The 15455-nt window shown below is 41.9% G+C and overlaps 1 protein-coding gene across 2 annotated transcripts in view; it reads right to left on the bottom strand.

The window, feature by feature from the left end:
* THEGL (theg spermatid protein like) overlaps positions 1–8612 on the bottom strand; it is a 47750-nt gene extending 39138 nt beyond the window's left edge. Inside the window, exons 1-2 of one of the 2 annotated variants that reach the window (XM_025435776.3) lie at positions 8478–8612; positions 7728–8183 (exon numbers count right to left, since the gene is read on the bottom strand). In XM_025435776.3, the coding sequence (XP_025291561.1) occupies positions 7728–8183; positions 8478–8556 (535 nt within the window). In that variant the 5' untranslated portion in view covers positions 8557–8612. The remainder of the gene's footprint in view (positions 1–7727; positions 8184–8477) is intronic. The other variant, XM_025435775.3, reaches the window with a different exon arrangement.
* Positions 8613–15455: the final 6843 nt, after the last annotated feature.

Below are 15455 nucleotides of genomic sequence, written 5' to 3'. Positions count from 1 at the left end.
ATCTAAGGGTCATGAATTCAAGCCCTGCATTGGGCTCCACACTGGGCGTGGAGCCCAATCAAGCAAGCAATCAATTGATAAAATCCGAATTAAGTACTCTGAGCTCTGTATATTTTAGATTAAATATTTAATCTCTATTTCATCCTATTTTAGTTAAGTGATTAAATTATTACTTTGGTCCTACTTTTTTCTGAGCCTTTCTTCTCCATTAAAAATAGAGGTTACTATTGCCATTCGACTCAGAAAAATGATGCGACTGTCCTGTGGGATACTCCAATCCACTTTACTTTGTACGCTCTATGGATATGTTATTGTTAGGGATGTATTCAGCCTCCCAACCACACTGACAGTCCTTTAAGGATGGGATCCTTGTCTTACTCATCTATGGTTCATAGTCTACACCCAGAACATAGTAAGTGCTCAATAAATTTTAACAGCGACACCAATGATTAGGTGATGATACATTAGTAAGGAGATAGATGATAGGCTCCATTCTCTAAGTTTTAAAACTATGCACACAACCTGACCACCATGTCTCAGTCATCTTTACAGCCCCACAAGACACAATGAGTGCCTTAGTAGATGCTCAGCAAATGTTTGTTGGATAAAGGAATCTTACTAAGTGAACAGAAGCATGGTGACATGCTGACTAAATATTTCCCAATATTTACATTATTTTATGTAAATATTATATAAATATGCTGGCTGCGTATTAAGCTTTACTAGGGGAAGTAATGTAAAGATAGGATTTTTAACAAGGAAAATATAAAATCTAGAAAATAAATTGAGAAGATAAGTTTTTTAAAAAAGATTTTATTTATTCATAGAGACAGAGAGAGAGAGAGAGAGAGAGAGGCAGAGACACAGGCAGAGGGAGAAGCAGGCTCCATACAGGAAGCCTGATGCGGGACTCCATCCTGGGTCCCCAGGATCACACCCCAGTCTGTAGGCGGCGCTAAACCGCTGCGCCACCAGGGCTGCCCAGATAAGAAGCTTTAAGTAGTATTCTTTAAAGCAGAGTCTGAGAACTTTTGAGAGAGTCTCATCATCAAGCTACTTCGGCGGCGGGGGGGGGGGGGGGGGGGGGGGCGGGGGGGGGGCAGGGGGTACTTTAGGCATCATGGACAGGGAAGGGTCCCTAAGATCTGGGCTTTCCCACCTTTTAAAAATGTGGACTGGCAGCAAAAAACAAATACCATATTTCACTCCTATGTGGAATTTGAGAAACAAAACAAATGAACATGGAGTGGAGAGAGAGAGGAAAACCATAAAACAGACTCTTAGCTATAAAGAACAAACTGGAGGGGAGGTGGGCAGGAGACAAGTTAAATAGGTGATAGGGATTAAGGAGAGCACTTGTGATGAGCACCTGGTGTATGTATGTAATAATGAATCACTAAATTCTACACCTGCAACTAATATTACACTGTATGTTAACTAACTGGAGTTTATTTTTTTAAGATTAAAGAAAATTTAAGTAATCTCTACACCCAATGTGGGGCTCAAACTCACAACCCAGAGATCAAGAGTCATATGCTCCACCAACTGAGCCAGCCAGGTTCCCCATAACTAACGAATTTATTTTTTTTTAAGATTTTATTTATTTATTCATGAGAGACACACACAGAGAGAGAGAGGCAGAGACACAGGCAGAGGGAGAAGCAGGCTCCATGCAGGGAGCCTGATGTGGGACTCGATCCGGGGTCTTCAGGATCACGCCCTGGGCCAAAGGCGGCGCTAAGCCGCTGAGCCACCGGGCTGCCCTAACGAATTTAAATAAAAACTTGGAAAGATGATAGATATTTAAAAAGAAAAAACAAAACAAAATTAAATAAAAATCTAGACTGTGACCTGAATAGGAATTAATCACGAGACAATCCCAGAAAATAATAAGCATCTAAGGAGAGGAAACCACAAACACGGGTTGTGAAGCAGGGGCAAGTAGGAGATTGGCCTTTTAGAGAACAGAAAGAAGCCAGTACGATGGGGACAGAGTAAGCAGGAGGGAGTGGAAGGGAGTGAGGTCAGAGGGCCCATGGAACTTTAGAGGCCTCTGCAAAGGTTTGGTTTATCCTAAGAGGAATGGGAAGCCACAGGCAAGATTAAATATTAAGGGTGGCATCCTTACTTTATGAAATAGTGTCCAGTTTGATCAAGCCAAAGAAAAACTATTTCTCCCTGACTCCTCTTCCTTCACCTTCAAATGAAATGCATCCAATGCAAGCTATTAGTTTTTCTATCTCCTGAATTTATTTATTTCCATTGCTACACCCTCATCCCAATTATGGCCATTTCTCACCTGGATTTCTACATGAGCTGCTCAAGTAGTCTCCCTGCTTCTACCCTTGTTTCCCCTGTAATCTGTTTGCTATTTTCTGGAAACATTCAGTTGGAGGAGGGAGGGAGGAACAAGACTGGGAGAAAAAAAAATCAAGACTTCTATATCAAAGTATATTATATTTGTGATGCCTATGATATATATCCAAACGGAGATGTCCAGTACGCAGTTCAATACATGAGTGTGGGACTCAGGAAAGAGAGTAGGGCTGGAATATATAAATTTAGGAGGCAGCAGTATAGACATGCTATTTAAAGCCATAAGTGTACATATCACAGCCTGGGAGGGAAAAGGAAGGAAAAAAAAAGAAATGAAAATGGGTCAGGTTGGAGGTCTTTAGAGTTCAGGAAAATAGGGAGGGCTCAGCAAATGAGCCCAAGAGCAAGCAGTCACATAGGTGATAAAATGGAGGATTGTGGTGTCACAGAGGCCAAGAGAAAGACATATATGTTTCAAGAAGGGTGTGGTCAATTGTATTAAATGCTGCCCACTGGTCAAATAAGATAATACTAACATCACTACTAATAATGGCTAACATCTACTAAATACTAGTACCACAATCTGCTCTAAATGCTTTATAGATATTAACTCAATTTTCTTAACAACCCTAAGGATAGAGAAGGAATCACTGGACTTGGTGATACAGAGGCTGAATGAAGAAATCTTTCATTCAACAATAATTGCTAAGTCCAAACTTGCTCTAGGCACTTCTTGAGGCACTGAGGATGAAACAGTAGCTAAGACAAAGGTTTTGCCCTCTGAGAGCTTAATATAAACAGCAAATAAATAGACACAAAGTATTGTACAGTCAATAAGACAAGTACTTGAAAGCAAATAAGCAGGCCAAAGAGTTATTTTTGACAGAGTGATCTCTTCATAAGATGATAAACACTTGAGGGAAGTGTGTCCTGGCAGAGGAAAAGTCAAATGAAATGACTGTGAGGTGGGCCTACACGGTTGGAGAACAGAGATGGTGGGATATTTGGTTGGGGAGGCAGGTGGGAGCCAGATCATGTAGGGCCTTGCAGGCCTGCTAAGTACTTTAGATTACAAACTATGTGAGATGAGAAACCCCTCTGGAGAGATGAGAGGAGAGTTGAGTAAAATTTAAGTTCTCAGACCCATGACCACTATATGAACAATAAACTGGGAGTGGGGGAGAGGAATGGGGCAAGAGTGGAACAAAGAGCAAGATGAAAGCTACTGTAGTGGATCAAGGAAGAGATGATAGTGGCTTACAAAGATGATGAAGATGTTAAATGGTCAGTCATGATATATCTCAAAATTGAGGTTTGCCAATGGTTTGGAGGCTGAGTGTAAGAGAAAAACAGGTGTCAAGAATGACTTCAAGGTTTTTGATCCTAGCACTAGATGAATGAGTGGTGGTACCATTTGCAGAAATGAAAACAATGAAGGAAGAGCAAATTTGAGTGTGGAAATAAGAGTTCAGTTATGAATACCTTCAATTTTACATGCCTACTAGATACTCAAGTAGAGATATTAAATAGACAATTGATGATAAAACTCTAGAACTCAAAGGAGAAATTTGAGAAAATAGCAGCATTCAGTTAAATCCATGTAACTGATGACATTGCCCATGTAACAAGGAAAGTTCTAATGAATCTGAGAAAACAGTCATCACTCATTTCAACCTAGAGGCTGAGAAGAGAAGAAGGATCTAGCTAAGAAAACTGAGCTGGGAACAAATGATGAGATAGGATGACGATGAAGGCAAGTAAAGAAGGACTTCCAAGAAAAAGCGACCATGAATGTGTCAAATGAGTAAGATGAGGATGAAGAATTAACCATTGACTTTGGCAAGGCAGAGGTCATTATGACCTCAACAAAAGCAACTCCATCCAACTAGAGGAGATGAATGTTTACATTGGTTCTAAAGAGAATGGGAAGTGAAGCTATGGAGATAACTGTTTGGAGGAATTTTTCTTTAAGGAGTAACAGAGAAATAGGACTGGTACCTGGAGGGGTACATAGGATTAAGGGAGAGTTGTTTTTTTTTTTTTTTATGATGGAAGTTATTGCTGCATGTTCATGTGATGAGTCATCCAACAGAATAAAATGAAGCAAGAGAGAGAGGGAATAATTTTAGAAGAGCTTAAAGTTAGATAGGATGGGATCCAACATACAGGTTGAGAGAATGGCATTTAATAGGAATAAAGACAGTTCATCCATTATTAACAGGAGAAAAGGCAACATATATATGTACAGATGCTAGTAATTTAGTAGATTCCATGTTGGAAAATGAATTGACAGGGGAAATGTAGTATGTTTGCCAAGCAGCATTAAGAGCCCACTTGAATTTCAAGATCATTAATTTAAAATCAGTCAGCAGAGTTGTTTGTTTTTCTCATCATTGTTTTTCAAGTGAAGGCAAGAACTGGACTTAACTGGCAAGAATGGTAGAGGAGGAAGCAAGGGAAGTAAGGATATTTGCAAGGGAGTGATTCCATTAGCAGACCGTGGACTATCAAGTAAATAAAGGGAGACAGAGAACAAAGGTAGTGATATAGGGGCACTTGAGTGTCTCAGTCAGTTAAGGGTCTTGCCTTCAGTTCAGATCATTATCCCAGTGCCCTGGAAAGAGCCCTGCATTGGGCTCCCTGTTCAGCGGGGTATCTGTTTTTCCCTCTCCCTCTACTCCTTCCTTCTGCTCTCTCTCACTCTCAAATAAAAAATTTTTTTAAAAAAAAGGTAATGATATATAATGAAAGGTTAATAACCTCAGTAGGTTAGAGGTCCTTTTGATGCTGAAGAATTGATAAAGGGGGTACAAGGGGGAATGGGTGAGCCTGAAAGATATGACATGGTTAGAGATTAGAGTGCTTGATATAGAAATTTTGGAAATGGTACAGCAATTGACATTACAAAGGTTAGAGAAGTAAATGCCTAAGATGGGGTGAAGGATGCCATTATTCAAAGTGAGGAGGTCAAAGAACCGGGAAGCCAAGTGAATCATCCAATGGATACTGAAATCCCCATGCATGGTAACAGAGTTGGCAGTAGACAGAAAGGCAGTAAATTATAGGAGTTTCAGTGGAGTGGAGGGAAAAGAAGCCTAACTAGGTGGGTTGAGGAGAGAACAATGAGTGGGAAAATGGAGTCAGTGAGTATAGACAACTTTTTGGACAAGTTCTGCAATGAAAGGAGAACAGAAAAATGATAGCTATGGTGGGAAAAGGAGGGGTCTGAAGAAGGCATGGGGTTAAGGCTTTTCTCAAGATGAAAGGTTCTTGAGTATATGTTCATAGATATATGTGATCATTTATGGGACTGATTTATTAGAAACGGAGAAATTAGGGCACCGGAGTGCCTCAGTGGTTGAGCATCTGCCTTTGGCTCAGGTCGTGATCCTGGAATCCTGGGATTAAATCTCACATTGGGCTCCCCGCAGGGAGCCAGCTTCTCCCTCTGCCTGTTTCTTGCCTCTGTGTGTGTGTGTCTCTCATGAATAAATAAATAAAACCTTGGGAAAAAAAAGAAATGGAAAATTAATTCTGTAGGAGAGAGGGGGGATTATGGCAAGAACAAAATTCTTTGGGAGACAAGAGGAGAATCCAAAGCACAAGTGGAGGATTTTGCTTTTCATAGAGAAAGGCACAATTCTTTGAAATATGGAAAAAGAATCCACAGGTATAGTTTGGGTAAGGCAATAGATTAGTGGTAAGAAAAAAGATAGCTCGTGAGTGGTGGCTTCTATTTGCTCAATAAAGTGTGAGACAAAGTCTTCAGCTGTTTAGGAGTCAAAAGTGTAACATTTAGAGGAGGGAAAAGAGGACAGTCATTTTCTCAGAGATTAAGAGAACTAACTTAAAGTGAGCTTGCTAGGAAGTATCAAGCGACAAATTAAAATGTGTGATCATGAAATTGAAATAAAAGAAACCATATGATTGTGTGATATTGTACAGCAAGAGTCAGCTGCTCAGGTGTAGGCAGAGGATGGATGGTTAAGTTAACCAGCGTTGGTGTTTTAAAAGCTTGGGGAAGTTTGGTGGATAGCCAAAGAGTCAACAGGGTGGTGGAAAATGTAAGTGAGCCACTGACAAACCATAGAACGGAAGCTGATAAAGAGGAGTCAAGGAGAACATGAGATTAAAAGTGGTCAGCTGAGGGACTGGAAGCCTAACGTGGACAAATAATTGTTTTGAGTAGGGTCATCAATGAAAAGTCGTAAGTGAACCAGTGTGATTAGGGCAAGGGGTGTTTATACCCAAGACCCATTAGCCCTATAAGGTACCTTGTAAACTTGGTGAGGACTGCAAACATTTAGTAAAGTGTACACTTTGAATTCCTGCTCAATTAATATTTTGTTACTACCACTTTAATAATGTAATAGCTAGCATTTATTGGGTGCCACCATGTGCCAAACACTGACAAAGATATCCTCCCTTCAAGGATCTCTCCCTTGAATTAGGGAGAGAGATAATGATGTAATACATCTTAAGTGTTATAATAGAGGTACTGTTCAGTGGCAGCCCAGAGAAAATGCAATGACTGTAGAGAAGAATTAAGAAGAGCTTCAAGGGGCGTCCCTAGACGGCTCAGTGGGTTAAGGGGGTCAGACTCTTCAATTTGGCTGAGGTCATGATCTCCCAGTTGTGAGGTAGAGCCACATATCCGGCTCTGTGCTCAATATGAAGTCTGCTTCAGATTCTCTCTGCCTTTCCCCCACACTCTCACTCTCAAATAAATAAAATTTAAAAAAAGAAAGAAAGAAAAAGCAAGCTTCAAAAAGGAGTTACAGTGGGGGTGCCTGGGTTGGGCCTCTGACTCTTGATTTCAGCTCAGGTCATGATCTCAGGGTGGTGGGATCCAGACTCGTCAGGGCTCCATGCTGGGGGTGAAAGTCTGGTTGAGATTCTCTCCCTCTCCCCTGCTCATTCTAATTAATTAGTTAATCAATCTATCTTTTTAAAAAAGTTACAATGAGGGATCCCTGGGTGGCGCAGCGGATTGGCGCCTGCCTTTGGCCCAGGGTGCGATCCTGGAGACCCGGGATCGAATCCCACGTCGGGCTCCCGGTGCATGGAGCCTGCTTCTCCCTCTGCCTGTGTCTCTGCCTCTCTCTCTCTCTCTCTCTCTGTGACTATCATAAATAAATAAAAAATTTAAATAAATAAATAAATAAATAAATAAATAAATAATAAAAAGTTACAATGAATAATCAAAGACAGCTAGGAGGTCATCAGGTAAAGGGAGGAGAGAGTGAAGATATTCAATTTCATTGTCAGAGTCCCACACGGTCCAAAGATAGATGACTACAAAGCAGCAGGTAAATGACACAAAAATTACCCTTCTTTAAAACAAAGGGAGCTCTTGCATGCACCATTCACATTAGGACCCTCAGTGCCTTGGGAAGGGCCCCGACACCTACCGCTCGGGGAATATCGCAGAACCCGTGGCGGGAACCTGGTCACCAGAGAAGGCGAGACCACCACGGCAGCGCCGGGAAGCAGCTCGGCTCCACTGGGCTTGCGGGACTCGTGGGGAGCCTGGGGCTCTCTGGGTTTACGCGGCTGGCGGGGTGCATGGGGCTCGTAGGCTTTGTGGGACTCCGGGAGCTCATAGGGCTCGTGCGACTGAGAGGCCTTGTGGGGCTTATAGCGCTTGCAGGGCTCATAAGGCTTGTGGGGCTCACAGGGACGGTGCAGTTCAGATGTCTCCTTGGACTCCTCACACTCGTTGTATCGGTCTCCCTGGCTCTGCTTGCGGGCCTCCTCCTCCGGCTCCTCGGGCCCCTCAGACTTGCTGTGCACGTCTAGGAGCCTGAGCACAAAGGGCTTCTGAAGGGGTTCGGAGGCAGTGGATATTTCCGACGTGTCATGCCCATCTGAAAACGCAGGTGAGCCTGAAAATTGTTTCTCCATTGACGTCCCAGAAGCTCCCGCTGCGCGCTGCGCGGATCCTCGTGCGGGGCAGGCTCGCTGCGAGCTGTCTGCTGGACCGGGGGCGGGGGGTGCTTGGCTGCGCGCGCCCCGCCCCATAGCCCCGCGGCCCCGCCCCCGCGGCCCCGCCCCCGCGGCCCCGCCCCCGCCCCGAAGCCCCGCCCCCAGCCTCGCTGCGCTTCCTCTGTTGCTAAGGCGACGCGCGCCCGCGGGCGGAGAGAAGCTGGCGGGCCCCTGACCAGCTGCTCCTTCAGCGGAGGGCGAGGACCCCGGAGTGCTTTCCGCTGCGGAGGCCTTGGGGACAACAGCAGTTTCCATTCTAGTTACGGCACCACTGGGACAGCCGTGCCAGGTCCCTGATAGGTTCAGAGGCTCTGTGGCGCGGGTTCTCCACGGGCCTTTGTTTCCCAATCATACTGCGAGGGATAATATTCTAAGGCCTCCGTCACTAAGATTGATTTCCATCAGTTTCTAGTAAATGCACAGCAGTCATAAGGTGCGTGTGCGAGATGGGCGACACCAGTGTGTCATTTGGGCCCAATCTAATATTTTTTAAAAATCTCGAATTTAGATTTTTTAAAAAAATTTATTTATTAATGAGAGACAGAGAAAGGCAGAGACACAGGCAGGGGAAGAAGCAGGCTCCTTGCAGGGAGCCTGACATGGGACTCGATTCCAGGTCTCCAGGATCAGGCCCTGGGCCGAAGGCAGGCGCTCAACCGCTGAGCCACCCGGGCTGCCCCTGAATTTAGATTTTTTTAAAAGTTTTCTTCACACGAAGTTCTACACACAGTGACAGACACAGGATTACAAGAATAATTCATCTACAACCTGTGTCTTGTTACAGGGCACACTGTCTACTGAAGTGCGCTGTAAATCATTGTGCTCTATAAGTGATTTTATAAACCCTGTAATTATCTTGTGAACAGCACAACTCTTGGTACCATATGTGTGTGTGTTGAGAACATTAATTTGTTACATGTGATATTTATAAGGATTTTATTTATTCATGAGAGACACAGAGAGAGAGGCAGAGACATAGGCAGAGAGAGAAACAGGCTCCATGCGGGGAGCCCGATGTGGGACTCTATCCCTGGACTCCAGAACTACGCCCTGGGCCAAAGGCAGATGCTTAACCGCTGAGCCATCCAGGGATCCCCCATGTGATATCTTTAAAATACAATATACCAGAACTTTTATAGCCTTGTTTTTGACAACCCCTTCCCTCTTCTGTCTTATGGAAATTGGATCATACAGTATTTCAGGATTGTTAGAAACCCCGGATTTCAGCCTCTGCCCTAAAGATCACCAAATAATGACCTTTGGACAAATCCCTTAACCACATGGTATCTTACTTGGTCTTCACTCTGGAAAAAGATTAAATCAAATGCAGACTACTTCCAGCCCTAAACTCTGATTCTGTCTTTTCCTTGTTTTCTAAGGTAGTCAGGGATATATATTATTTCCTGGACACCTACTTCAGAAGTGATGCCAAAAGCTTTTAGGATCAGGAATGATAACTCTATTCAGTCTTGTTTTTCTCACATTCTGATTCTAGCTTTTGCATTTTGATAGTAAGTGTTGTGGCTGGAGATTTTCCCTCAGTGAAGAGCTGTTGAGTGCCAACATCATGGTGGCTGTTTGATACTGGGGATAATTAAAGCTGGGACTTGAGATGCTCTCAGGCTAGTAAGGGACGTACATGTCACAGGGGTTTCTAATGAAATGGCACTCAGCCAAGACAGGTTGGCGTGTTGTCAAACAGGCTGCCTGGCTGCCAGCTTTCCCAAGAAGCCTCATAGGTGGCATTCATTACCCTAGAATAGTGACCGCTGCCAGCATTCCAGGCTCAGAAATTTTGTTAGCACATGGAGTGGATCTGTCTCTTCAATTATTAAGTCAACATTTGTTGAGCACCAACTATGTACCAGAACTCTTGCAGTTAAAAATGATAGAAATTGAACTTAAATTTGTGTGTGCCCAAAAAGGGCATTGAGGGGTTGGAGGACTCATTATACTGGGAAATCTAGGCATGGGCAGATTTCAGGAGTTCAAGGACAACAAGGATGTCTCTCCATCTCTTGGTCCTGCTAGCCTCTGTTAGGTTTGGATTTGTCCAAAGGCCATTATTTGGCAATTTTTAGGGCAGAGGCTAAAATCCAGGGTTTCTGACAATCCTGAAATATTGTATGATTCAATTTCCATAAGACAGATAAAAGAAGGTCTGACTGACATTAGAACCCCAAGTGGCTGTTGTGATATGATACTGTTCAACATTATTCTGCAGCTCTGAACGTGAGAAAGCCAGCAACCTTCAAGTATCACACTCTAACATCTCATCTCTCGGAGGGCAATTAACATTTTGCACATGTATGCCTAAGTTCAAGCATATTCCATTTCAACCCACTACTTGATAGTTGAGGCTATGTGCTAACATTCAAAGGGGCTAATCATCCTCACTAATTTTTTTTTTTATTTTGCCACAGATGCCAAATTATAAAAGGGAGGATTTGCAGAACAGATCCTCCTTTCAAATCTTTTTTTTAAAACTCAGTATGCTTAGGTGTTTTTTTCTAATATAGATTATTTTTACTTATTTTAATTTTTTTGGTTACTAAAAGTTGTTATTGCTAAATTGAATATATTTATACAACTTCAATGCAATATTTTAACACATAATATAAATGGTTCACTTAAGTTTAACACACAAATAATATTTACAAAACACTGTATGGGGGGACGCCTGATGGCTCAGTGGTTAAGTGTCTGCCTTCAGCTTAGGGCGTGATCCTAGAGTCCCAGGATCAAGTCCCACATCGGGCTCCCTGCATGGAGTCTGATTCTCCCTCTGCCTATGTCTCTGGCTTTCTTTCTGTGTCTCTCACGAATAAATAGAGTCTTTAAACACACACACACACACACACACACACACACACACACACACACAAAACCCAAACTCCAAAACACTGTAGGAAAAGGTAGGTTCATGAAAATTCAATTTAAGTAAAAGATTAGTCTCATTATCACTACTAATAGGAGGAAACCCAAACCTTAAGTAATGAGAAAGAAAGTTCCAAATTTCTTGGTGTCCCAATATTCTTTAGATTGGAGGAATCATCAGTGCAGGAGCTGACTGTGTCCAGCATGTGAAGGTGGAGGAAATCCTGCCAAGGAGGGGGCTCCCCTAACTCCATTCCACTGACCACACTGACCCTCTAATGGATCACATGGGTGTATACAGCCTGTCAGGTGGGAGGCCTCAGTTTAGGGGAGGGAACAGCCCTGCTTTAGGACCTGGTCCACTCCTGGGGAAGGATCCATCAGGCCTGGCTTTTGGCAACCTGGAAGTTGGAAAGCTCCTTGTGATGTGCTGATTCTCATTATTGGTCCTAGGCACTTAAGCAATTTTATCATCTCTCCTCACTTCCTTCTTGTCCTGGAAGGCTGGAGCTCTCCCCCTTCAATTCTTGAAACAGGAAAGTAAATTCCTGCATTAATATCATGTTGGTCCTCTTCCCTTTCCTATAATATAGATTATTTTTTAAAAGATTTTATTTATTCATGAGAGACACAGAGAGAGAGGCAGAGACATAGGAAGAGGGAGAAGCAGGCTCCCAGCAGGTCCTCCTATGTGAGACTCAATTGGAGGACCCCAGGATCATGACCTGAGCCAAAGGCAGACGCTCAACCACTGGGCCATCCAGGTACCCAATATAGACTATTTTTAAAGCAGTTGTAGGTTCACAGCAAAATTGAGCAGAACATAGAGAGAATCCCTATATATCCCCATTTGCACATAACCTCCCTCATTATCAGTATCCCCTGGTACAATGGGATATTTTTTCCCATTGATGAACCTACACTGACACATTATCACTCGAAGTCCATAGTTTACATTAGAGTTCCCTCTTGCTGTTGTATATTCATTCCATGGGTTTAGACAAATGTATAATGACATATATTCATCATTATTATGTCACACAAAGTAGTTTCACTGTCATAAAAATCTTCTGTGCTCCACCCATTCATCCTCTCCCCTCCCCCATCTGGCAACCACTGATCTTACTGTCTCCATGGTTTTGCTTTTCCTAGAATGTCATATAGTTGGAATCATACAACGTATAGTCAGTCCTTTTGGATTAGCATCTTTCATTTAGTAATATGCATTTAAGGTTCCTCAATATCTTTTCATCACTGAATAGTTCATTTCTTTTCAGCTCTGAATAACATTCCATTGTTTGGATGCACCACAGTTTATTTATCCATTCACCTACTGAAGGACATTTTGGTTGCTTCCAGGTTTTAGTAATTATGAATAAAACTTCTATAAACATCCATATGAAGGTATTTATGTGAACATAAATTCTCAACTCCTTTGGATAGATGCCAAGGAGTGTAATCATGTGGTAAGAATATGTTTAGTTTTGTAAGAAACTGCCAAATTGTCTTCCAAAGTAGTTGTACCATTCTGTATTCTCACCAACAATGAATGGAGAATTCCTGTTACTCCACATCCCCCATCAGCATTTGACATTGTCAGTGTTCTGGATGTTGGCCATTCTAATAGGTGTATGGTTGTATTCGACTATTGTTTTAACTTGCATTTCCCTAACAGAATATGATGTGGAGCATCTTCTCATGTGCTTATTTGCCATCTGTGTATCTTCTTTGGTGAGGTGTCTGTTAAGGTCTTTGGCCCATTTTTTAATTGGGTTGTTTGTGTTATGATTGTTGAGTCTGAAGAGTTCTCTGAATATTTTTTTAAAGATTTATTTATTTATGATAGACACACACACACACACACACACACACACACAGAGACGCACACAGGCAGAGGGAGAAGCAGGCTCCATGCCGGGAGCCTGATGTGGGACTCAATCCCGGGACTCCAGGATCGCGCCCTGGGCCAAAGGCAGGCACCAAACTGCTGAGCCACCCAGGGATCCCGAATATTTTGGATAATAGTCCTTTATCAGATGTTTCTTGTGTAAATATATTCTCCCAGTCTGTGGCTTGTCCTCTCATTCTCTTGATAGTGTCTTTTGCAGAGCAGAAAGTTTTAATTTTAATGAAGCTCAGCTTTTGTGCTCGCTTCGGCAGCACATATACTAAAATTGAAGCTCAGCTTTTCAATTTTGTTTTTCATGGATTGTACCTTTGGTGTTGTATTTAGAAAGTCACCACCATAACAAAGACCATCTAAGGATTCTCCTTGTTATTTTCTAGGAGTTTTATAGTTTTGCATTTTACACTTAGGTCTGTAATCCATTTTGAGTTAATTTTTGTCAAGGTCATAAGCTCTGAGCCTAAATTCATTTTTTGGATATGTTTGTCCAGTGATTCTAGTACCATTTGTTGAAAAGGCCACGTTTGCTCTGATGTATTGCCTTTGATTCTTTGTCAAGGATCAGTTGACTATATTTATAGGGGTATATTTCTGGGTTCTCTGTTCTGGTTCATTGATCTATTTGTCTATCTGTCACTAATATTGCACTGTCCTGATTACAATAGCTTTATGGTAAGTTTCAAAGTCAGTGGCATCTGTCCTTTAACTTTATTCTACTTCAATATCATGTTGACATTTCTAGGTCTTTTGCCTCTCCATATAAACTTTAGAATTGGTTTGTCTATATCCATAAAATAACGTGCTGGGACTTTAATTGGGATTGCAATGAATCAATAGATCAAGTTGGGAAGAACTGACATTTTGACAACATTGATTCATCCTATTCATGAACATGGAATATCTCTATTTATTTAGTTCTTCTTTGATATCATTCATTGAAGTTTTGTAGCTTTCCTCACATAGATCTTGTAAATATTTTGTCAGATTTAATACCTATGTATTTCATTTTTGAGGGGGTGCTAATACAAATGGTATTGCATTTTTTAAAAAGATTTTATTTATTCATGAGAGAAACAGAGAGAGAAGCAGAGACACAGGCAGAGGGAGAAGCAGGCTCCATGTAGGGAGCCTGACGTGGGATTCGATCCCGGGTTTCCAGGATCACACCCTGGGCTGAAGGCGGTGCTAAACCACTGAACCACCCGGGCTGCCCTGGTATTGCATTTCTAATTTCAAATTCTACTAATTCATTACTGATATATAGGGAAGCAATTGACTTATGTGTGTTAACCTTGTATCTGGCAACCCTGATATGATTGCTCATGAGATCCAGAAGTTATTTTGCTGATTCCAATTTTTTTAAAGATTTTTATTTATTTATTCATGAGAGGCATAGAGAGAGAGAGGCAGAGACATAGGCAGAGGGAGAAGCAGGTTCAATGCAGGGAACCCAATGTGGGACTCAATCCCGGGACTCCAGGATCACGTCCTGAGCCGAAGGTAGGTGCTTAACTGCTGAGCCACCCAGGCATCCCTGATTCCAAGGTTTTATGTAGATGATCATGTCATTTGTAAACAAAGACAATTTTATATTCTTCTCAATCTGTATACCTTTTATTTACTCTTCTTGTCTTATTGCATTAGTTAGGACTTCCAGTATGATGTTGAAAAGCAGTGTTGAGGGGAACATCTTTGCTTTGTTCCTGATCTTAGTGGGAGAGCTTCAAGTTTCTCAGCAATAGGTATGATGTTAGCTATAGCTTTTCATAGATTTTTTAATTTTTATCAAGTTACAGAAATTCCCCTATTTTCCTAGTTTACTAGGAGTTTTCATTGTGAGTGTTGAATTTTGTCAAATGCTTTCTCTGCCTCTATTGATAGTGTATTGATTTTTTTTTCTTTTTTAGAGTATTGATGTGATGGATTGTATGAATTGAATTAAATGTTTTTAAATATATATTTTATTTATTTATTTGAGACAGAGAGAGAGAGACACGATGAGCAGAGGGAGGGGCAGAGGGAGATGCAAACTCCCCATTGAGCAGGGAGCCCAATTTGGGGCTTGATCCCAGGACTCTGGGATCATGACCTGAGCCAAAGGAAGACACTTAACCAACTCAGCCAGCCAGGAACCCCTGATATTTAAATGTTAAACCACCTTTGCATACTTGGAATGATTCCCACTTGGTTGTGGTGTATAACTATACTTACACATTGCTGGATTAAACTTGCTAATATTTTGTAGACCACTTTTGTATCTATTGGTTTGTGGTTTTCTTGTAATGTCTTTGTTTTGGTATTAGGGTAATGCTGGCCTCACAAAACGAGTTAGGTAGTATTACTTCTGTAGAGAACTGATATAATTTCTTCC

Source organism: Canis lupus, chromosome 13 (assembly GCF_003254725.2).
Source record: "Canis lupus dingo isolate Sandy chromosome 13, ASM325472v2, whole genome shotgun sequence".
NCBI classification, from domain to species: Eukaryota; Metazoa; Chordata; class Mammalia; order Carnivora; family Canidae; genus Canis; species Canis lupus.
The sequence above is the reverse complement of the archived record's forward strand: the minus strand, read 5'-3'. Positions and strand labels throughout refer to the sequence as shown.